This window comes from Haplochromis burtoni, unplaced genomic scaffold (assembly GCF_018398535.1).
Source record: "Haplochromis burtoni strain Fernald_Lab_line unplaced genomic scaffold, NCSU_Asbu1 Contig_87, whole genome shotgun sequence".
In the NCBI taxonomy this organism is placed as follows: Eukaryota; Metazoa; Chordata; class Actinopteri; order Cichliformes; family Cichlidae; genus Haplochromis; species Haplochromis burtoni.
Genome location: NW_024582448.1, coordinates 1,214,838 through 1,223,780, shown reverse-complemented (window position 1 = coordinate 1,223,780; position 8,943 = coordinate 1,214,838). Strand labels below are relative to the sequence as shown.

The window sequence follows — 8,943 nt, the reverse complement described above, 5'->3', positions numbered from 1 at the left end:
ATCCCAGTGGCCTGCAGCTTTGCTGCAAACAACCTTATGGGATTCTGCTTTGATGAGGTGCAACTTGCACCCACTAACAGAATTATAAGTGCTGGCAGAATTTATGATGGACTGTAAGGCAAAAGAAGTTTGGCTTACAAAACACACGCGGAAGTAGGAACAGGAGATTTTAAGCCTGTACTGTGCTTACAAGACTTTTACCACTTCCTTTGATTGATACGGCTTTGTTGGGTTGATTACAGCTGCTTATTTTTTCAGCTGTGCGTTCCCTTGAATACTATGCCAAAAAGCTACATCACAGGAGCCTGTAATTCCAAGCTGACCTAACATGGAGAGCGAGGGCACGTTATATTGCTGTTTATTGGGAGAACATACTGTACAGTGCTTTGCTGTAGTTAATCCTCGGTATTAAAACAAACTGATTCGGCCAAGTTCTTGTTACAAAGTTTCTTTTGGTCACAGAATAAATTTGTTGTATTTAATGATTCAGTAAATTTTCTAACTCAGCTGATGTCCTGAACTGGAAAAACAGAAACTTAATGAGCATTTAGCAAAGGTCAACTCACTCTTATCCACTTAGACTATTCAGTGTCATTCCAGTGTCATCTTATATATAAGAAGGGCCTTTTTTATGAGGACATTTTATTACATTTTAATGATTATCTAATGTTAATGTTTAATTATTTGCTTTCCATTGCAGGTCTGCAGTTTGTAAATCATCGTCCAGCTCTGAAATGGCTGACAGGAAGTTGGATGGCTTTGGACAGATTTGGATGGTAGCGCTTATACTGCTGTGTAATCCAGCAGCGGTAGGTCAGCCAAAATGCACACAAGACACAGTTTAGTTCTTACTGATCTAAATTTCATAAATACAGCAACCACCTTTAATTCTACCTCAGAGAGTTATGTACTGCTAGGCTGTTTATGTTTGATGTTATCCTTTAAAGGACAAAAAATGCAGCTTCAGGTTGGTGCTTGGACACATCTGTGCACCAATACTTAGGCATAGATGTCATAGTTTCCATGCAGCGCAACTGACTTTAATGAATCACTAAGTATGACTCCCTTTTCCTGCATTTGGTAGTATGTGTTGACTGTTTTAGACTAATGCATCACCAGAGGGTTCGCAAGTACATAACCAAAGATGGCTCAGAGACATCTTTACTCATTTTAAACATAACCAACAGTACTTTTTGTACCCTCTCACTGAGCGAGAATTTATACACTTGTTTCTTTTACTTGGTTTCTGTTGCACTGTACCATAACATATCTCTCATTCTACTTTGTAAAGCTTAAAAAAAATGAGTGGATTTCTACTTTTTCTCACCTGTCTTGTAGTTTATGGTGAAGGCAAGTCTGGCGATCAATGAAACCCAGCAGCAGGCTTCAACCAGTGTCTACAATGACATTACGGTCACCAGGAACAAGATAGTCACAGCCCAGTTTGAGTGCTATCAAAAGTTAATGAAAGAAAATACCCACAGCAGACAAGGTAAAGCTGTCTTGATTGAAATTGGTTAAGAGAACCCTAATCTATTCCTTAATTCTTAGTTTGCAATGTTCCAAATGTGAAGAGCAAAAAAGCTCTTAAAATGATGTCTGTGTTTTTAGAACCTGTGTGCAATCGCACGTGGGATGGCTGGCTTTGCTGGGATGACACCAAAGCAGGAGTTACATCCGAGCAGCACTGCCCGGACTACTTCCAGGATTTTGATCCATCAGGTGAGATCTGCAGCTTCCAGCAGCCAATTTTCTTCATCCACCTGCAGATTTACAGATGACAAGTTACTCTGATGATTATTCCTTGTTGTGGCTTTCAGGTCCTCATTCATAACTTTGAAGGCCTTTAGTAAAAAAACAAAAGCCCAAACCAAGATAACACTTATTATATCACCAAGGTTAAAGCTCTCCAGAACCACAAAAGGTATTATGTAACAGATTTCGCAGGCTGAGAGGAGCTCTTCATGATTAATGACTGTTCTTCATGTATAAATTTGCTTCACCTTTTAGCTTGAATCTTTCTAAGTGAAAAAAGCAAAGACTATACCTCACACTATGCTCACACACTGAATGTAAATACCAATTACAGCAAATGGCCATGAAGCAGAAAAGCTCTGTTCTCAGTATTAACACAGGATTTGTAATTTTTAGTGTATTAAATGTGTATTAAATCACTGACTTCAGCTCCTTCTGTTAATGAGGCAGGGTTTTTGTGTGTGTGATTATTAACTTATGCGTGTATGGAGTGGTGTAAATACATCACTGTTTATTACAGTAAATTTGATTTAAGCGTCCGGGGACTTCTTAACCACATTCAGTCAACCGCAACCGTCAACAGGATGTGCAGGCTTATAATTAGATTTCATTCTTCTAATTGATGTTTTCATTAGCTCCATCCATAATGATGTTTTTCTTTTTCATCTGCCTTTACCTTCTACTGGAAAAATCAGAATAATACATTTAAATTATTTACCACTTTTTGTTCTGCAGAGATGGTCACAAAGATTTGCACTGACAGTGGTCAATGGTTTCTGCATCCGGAGAGCAACAGGACATGGACCAACTACACCCGCTGCAATGAGCACACTGTAGAAGGCAGAATGGTAGGTTGAAAATGGCAGTAGGTAGGACTGAGTTTATATGTTAGATAATCAACAATAGGAAAAGTATGGCTTTGATGGCCATGTGATGTGGTTGTGAGGGGCTCTGCACGCTCTGAACACCACAGCATGTCTGCTTGGTGACCAAATACAGGCTGGAATTTGTTCTGCTTTGGCCCAATTTCCCCCCCTTTTTTTTGGACACAAGGAGAAACTATATTATAATTGCACTGTACTATAATTTCCTGTAACTGGTTCATAAAAAAACCCCATCAGCTTGAAATTATAAATATTAAAAGCCAAATGGAACATTTTCAAGAGCCTTTCAGTGCAAATGCTGAGATGTATGTTGATGCTTAGTCAAGTAGCCATTTGGAGAAAGATAATGAGATTACAGCCTGATAACCTAATTTCCATCTGTTGTTTCTTTTCAGACTGCAATGAACCTTTTCTACCTTGCCCTCATAGGACATGGGCTGTCTCTGACTTCCCTCCTCATCTCCCTAGCAATTTTTTTCCATTTCAAGTGAGTCAACTTCTGTTATATGAGCGACTTCCATAGACGGATGCTTCTCAGTCTGTGCATAACATAAAAGCGTTGTGGCATAACTTCAGTTTTCTGTTTTTCCAGGAGTTTGAGCTGTCAAAGGATCACCCTTCATAAGAACCTCTTCTTCTCTTTTGTTCTGAACTCTGTGATCACCATCATTTTGCTGACTGCAGTGGCCAACAACCAGGAGCTCGTGCAGAGGAATCCAGTCAGTTTCTTATTATTTGTATTGATTCACTTGACTGTAGCCTCACAAATGTCTCTATTAGTTTAATGTGCACCATTACACCGGTCATTCTAGTTTAATATTAAACATAAATCAGTTGCTATAAATCCACATTTATTATGTGTTTTCCTTCCTCAGACAAGCTGTAAAGTGTCCCAGTTTATTCACCTGTACCTGTTTGGCTGTAATTACTTCTGGATGCTGTGTGAGGGGATATATTTGCACACTCTCATCGTGGTGGCAGTGTTTGCTGAGAAGCAGCATCTGATGTGGTACTATCTCCTAGGATGGGGTAAGAAGAGGATATCAGTCAGCTAATCACTACATTTTTCTAACTGAAGGGTCTTTCTTTACCTAACTTGCTCACTTTGTTTTGCAGGCTTTCCTCTTATCCCAGCCACCATACATGCCGTCGCTCGGAGCTACTACTACAACGACAAGTGAGTTAACGCCAATGCTTGTGCAAGAAGTTCTCCTGTATAATATTTTTTTAAGGAAACCCACCGATTGCTGTGATAGATTTGCTGTTATGTGATGCAACGTTACTGTTGTGTAAACCTTTTTTGTACTGCTCTCCTCTGCAGCTGCTGGATTAGCTCAAAAACATCACTGCTCTACATCATCCACGGCCCCATCTGTGCTGCTCTTTTGGTAAGAATGCTACTTCTTTTCTTTCCTAACTCCAATCAGTTTCAACAAGTAATTCACTATGTATCTATTTAGAATAAACCAGCTGATTTGTTTCATGTTTCTCTTGCCACACTGTTTGTTGCGCAAAGAGTACAATAAGCTGCTTTTGTCCTCCTCTGAGTGGACTCTGTGGGGGGTCCTGTGAGCAGGACAGTCTCAGAACATGCATAAGTGTGTTTGTCTTGTGAAATCAATGCATCTTCCCCTTTGAGAATCCACCCACTGGTCCCCAAGCTTATGTTGTTTTCTAGGAATTCACCTAATCAGCACATTGGAGCATGCTTCAGAGAACGCTGGTCCCTTAGGACAGTCTGTACTAAATGTTCAGCCTCCAACATCCTTTAAAATGTTCTGTGTAGGTTTCCTAACTTTACCGTGTATCAGAAGTAGACTCGGTGTCTTATAATACTGCAGTAACGGAACTGAAGACTTTCTCGGCTTATTAGAAAAAGCAAACATTCCTCTTTGATTTTTTTGTTAACACTTGTCTTGTTAGGATTGACGGGTTTAAAGAAATGATGCCTAAAAGAAGCTTTGTAGTCTCTTAATAATTCAAATACAGTACTGTGCAAAAGTTTTGATTTCTTTATCATTTGCTTCCAATGAACTAGAAGTACTTGTAATATTTTAGAAGTGGTCTTAAGCAATAGTTCTCCTGGCTGAACGTCTTTCAACATTTTCAGTCCAGTCCTTGTACCAGACTATTTTCAGAGGAATCGGCATGATGTGCATTGTGCCCTTAAAAAAATCTGAGGAAACTCCTCAAGAGGAGGACAAAAAAGTATAACCTACAGCAAGTAAACGGTGTCTAACAAGCATGTCACCAATAAAGATTTTCACCTCTTATAAGAAAGTGCCATACTGCTCTTTATGCTCTTATACTTGAGGCATTGCTTGTTTTCACATCCTATCAAAATACTAGACTGTAATGCTGATTTATATATGACTTCCCCCTTTAGGTTAATTTGTTCTTTCTACTCAACATCGTGCGAGTTCTCATCACCAAACTGAAGGTGACCCATCAAGCAGAATCAAGTCTGTACATGAAAGCCGTGAGAGCCACGCTCATCCTGGTCCCTCTGCTTGGAATTCAGTACGTCCTGCTTCCCTACAAGCCAGAGGGACGGGTCTCTTCGGAAATATATGACTACATCATGCACATACTCATGCATTACCAGGTGAGACAGCGGTTATTAATCAGTGTGAAGGTTTGAGGGGATTCTCGTCATTTCTACACATTCATATAAAGCATTGAAAGCCGACTGCCTGTGGCATCTACGGCAGTCTTTAACTGTTCTGTTTGTTTAGTTCTGTTGTCATTCTATCATGCATATTTATTTTATTATGAAAATTGATTGCTTTGTCTCCTTCGGTGCTTGAGACATGTATTTTAATAAAATCATTTGTTAAATGGACATTAACCTCATTGTTTTCTAGCTTTTAACAAGAGTCAAACATTCTCATTAGCCAGAGAAAAGACTTTGTTTGTCTAGCCCAGGCAAGAACAGCAGGAAGTAAGGCACAAATTATTTGAGTTGAAAGAGACTGAAATCCGTTGGATGTTGATGAAGCGTTATCTGATCATCTTGAGCTGTCCCAGTGTGCGCAGTGCAGGGAAAATGTCTTGAGTAACAGCCTGAATCAGCTTTCAAAATGTATTCACTTTGACCTCTTAAGTTTCCCTGCTTCACAGCACTTTAGACCCTGAGATGTTGTCTACAAACGACTTTCCTGAGACCAATTAGTAAGCTGTATGTCATCTCTCTTTTAATGTGTTTCTTTTTTTCATTCCAGGGTCTGCTTGTGGCCACCATCTTCTGCTTTTTCAATGGAGAAGTAAGACGGGGTTATGCCCTTTTATTATTCTTTTTTTTTTTTTTTTTAGATATTTCAACACGTGTACACACCCTATCCCACACTTGTGCTGACCTCATGGTTGAGAAGGGTCATGCGTTGACAGGGTCATTGCCCTGGTGCTACTCTTCCAATGTTGGGGAAACTAATATGTAGTCATAACATTTCAGGCTACCAGCTTGATTACACTGAATGAAATTACAGCAAAGATACCCTAGAGAATAATCTAGCATGTTAAATTAAAAACTCTTGGAATGGGCTGTCCAAAGTACACCTTTGTTCAAAGGTCTTACTTTTTTGTCAGACCAAAAAAAAAAGAAAATGCTGGTGATGCAAAAGTTTAGGAATGTTACCTTTCATTTTCTACAACCCAAGAAACTTCAGTCCAGGTCAGCGAATTACTAAAGTAGCTTACATCATCTTTGGGCATTTAGTAATAAATAGTAAAAATAATCAAAACCTATGATTCTGGATGTTTGCAAATGCATTGTTTCTACTTGCTTTCCCTGTGGTTACAACTGAAAAAAAGGAGCTTACGGTAGATTAAAGGAAGGTCAATTACAGCAGAGAAGCAATTTTTCAATAAACATTTTAAAATAAAATCACCCGAATCTATGCCCCAAGCTGGCTTGTGCTTACAGCTGTTGAGTAAAGACAAAAGTCGGACTACTTCTCCAGCATTGCTCTCCAAAGACTGAAAATTATGCTGCTAGCAAGCAGCCATGAGCTACATGCTGATTACTGTCAATTTTGCAGGCAATTGGTCTGCAGAGAACTTGACTTGAAGTGAATGGTTTACAAGATCCACTAAGTAACTTCCCTTTGATATTTATCTCGTGATTTTACTGTCATAGTGTGTCCTAACCCTGTGCTCATTATACGCTCAAAGAAAAAGTGGCATTGTTATTTCTGTACTCAGAAACACTGACTCAGTAAGGCACAATAGAACGATACTTTAATCAAAACACGTTTTTCTCAAAGAGAGCTTCAGAGAGAATTTACAGTGAAAGATAAACAATGCTATGTGAAGAAATGGATCATGCATGTTCCAGGGTTTGCTTTCAGGAGTGCCTCAACTATTCATGAAATAGATACACCAGTGTGCTGGAACCATCACACAGCTGCTGCAGACTTGTTGCTGCACATCCATGATGTGACATGTCCTGCCACATCCGAGAGGTGCTCTGTTAGACATAGATTTGGTGAATGTGGAGGCCATTTCAGTACAGTGAACTCATGTTTACTTTGCTAGAAGCAGGCATTAGGAGACGGTACACTGTGGCAATAGAGGGATGGGGATGGTCAGCAACAACAGTCTGGCTGTGAAATTAGCACCAAGGGGCCCAAAATGTGACAAGAAAGTATATCTCACTCCATATCTCAGACCACCACCAGCAGCCTGAATTGTTTGCATGCTTTCATGTTGTTTACACCAATTTCGGACCTTACCATCTGAATGCTGCAGCAGAAATTGATGCTATTCAATCTTTTTCAATCTTCCATTGTCTGATTTTTGTGAGCCTGTGTGAAACAGTCAGTTTCCTGTTCTTAGCTACCAAAACTGGTCGTGTGCTGCTGCACTCCATCTGCCTCAAGTTTCGGAGTATTTGCGTTTAGAGATACTCTACTGCATCCCTTAGCTGTAATGAATGGCTATTTGAGTGACTGTTGCCATCATGATGCCCTGCCGTTGTTCGTCGAGCAAAAACTAAAGCATCTAAAGCCCTTGTGTTACTTGGTACTTGTAGCTTTAAGCTAGGCTAGCCATGTCTCTGCTGTTTCTTGGTTGCTTACCAACAATCCTCCTGAGACTCTATCACGTCCCAAAGGATGAAGTCATTTTAAGATCACATTTAAAATGTGGGAAATAAACAGATGTGCTTTCTCTCATAGATTAAGGTGATAAGAGGCATATCCCACTGCGCAAAGTGACGTCTTTTAGAAGTCATTTTTGGACGTATAATTTTGGTCCGCTGAAGGGGTTGTTTTGTAACAACAAGCGACGTCTTTTGTCTACATCCATTATACTTGTGTTGATGTCCGTATGACTTCCATGTATGGAATATTTATAGTACAAACAAATAAGTTAATTAAAATTAAAATAATAAATTAATTAAAAAAAATAAAACTGTTAAAGCAAAACTGGAACTTTAAAAATAACAAGCAAAACAAAAAAAAAGATAAACAATAAATCATGTAATCAAGTAATCCATATATTTATATGTATCATGTTGATAACAACAATTTGATATTTGTAAATAAAAAAATATTACATTTATTAATCATGTAAATTTCCTGCACCTATCATAGACATCCACATGACCTCCAAAAATATTACCCAGTCTAAACTTCAAATGTTGAACATCATATTAACGTCCAGGCTGGGTCATGGTTAGACGCCAAAACTGTGGACCTTGTTTGGACATCCAGAATAGATGTCCAGAATCGGTCATGGACCAATGGACCCAATATAGACATTATCTGAATGTCTATCCGACATCCATTGTTTAGTGGTGTTATCATGTCTATGAGTCATTTTAAAGGTTTCATATCAGCACAGATAAAAGAAGAAATGCAGTCCTTCGCAGGGGAATATTTTCCTATTTTCTTTCCCGAGTCTCAGAAAATGGGAGAATGCTTATCAATTTTTATTTCTACCACTGCTTCAACTTTTCAAGTTTCAGATAATATACAATCATCATCTTCATATTTTAAAAAATCATCAATGAATTTCTTATACCGCTTTATCAATTAATTGTCTTTGAGTCAACTATTTCACTGACTATGTGATAATCGGTTGTTTCATGCTTACACAATTGGAGCTAGAAAGCTTTTAGCCTATATAAACATTAAGAAAAACTTCACCTTAACTTTGGCTCTCTCTAAAGCACAGCTGTCGAACGCCAGTCCTCGAGGTCCGGTGTCCTGACATCTTTACATGTGTCTATGCTGCAACACACCTGAATAAAATTTAGTAGTTCATTACCTCTATAGAACTTGACTGTAGGCTGATGTGGCAATTA

The 8,943-nt window shown here is 38.9% G+C and overlaps 1 protein-coding gene across 1 annotated transcript in view; it reads left to right on the top strand.

The window, feature by feature from the left end:
* Positions 1-8,943, top strand: part of LOC121814815 (calcitonin gene-related peptide type 1 receptor) — a 12,314-nt gene continuing 3,371 nt past the window's right edge. The window contains exons 1-11 of the mRNA XM_042222504.1: positions 1-809; positions 1,339-1,492; positions 1,612-1,722; positions 2,491-2,603; positions 3,035-3,126; positions 3,232-3,358; positions 3,515-3,668; positions 3,756-3,816; positions 3,961-4,027; positions 5,026-5,244; positions 5,861-5,902. Of these exons, the coding sequence (XP_042078438.1) occupies positions 735-809; positions 1,339-1,492; positions 1,612-1,722; positions 2,491-2,603; positions 3,035-3,126; positions 3,232-3,358; positions 3,515-3,668; positions 3,756-3,816; positions 3,961-4,027; positions 5,026-5,244; positions 5,861-5,902 (1,215 nt within the window). The 5' untranslated portion in view covers positions 1-734. The remainder of the gene's footprint in view (positions 810-1,338; positions 1,493-1,611; positions 1,723-2,490; positions 2,604-3,034; positions 3,127-3,231; positions 3,359-3,514; positions 3,669-3,755; positions 3,817-3,960; positions 4,028-5,025; positions 5,245-5,860; positions 5,903-8,943) is intronic.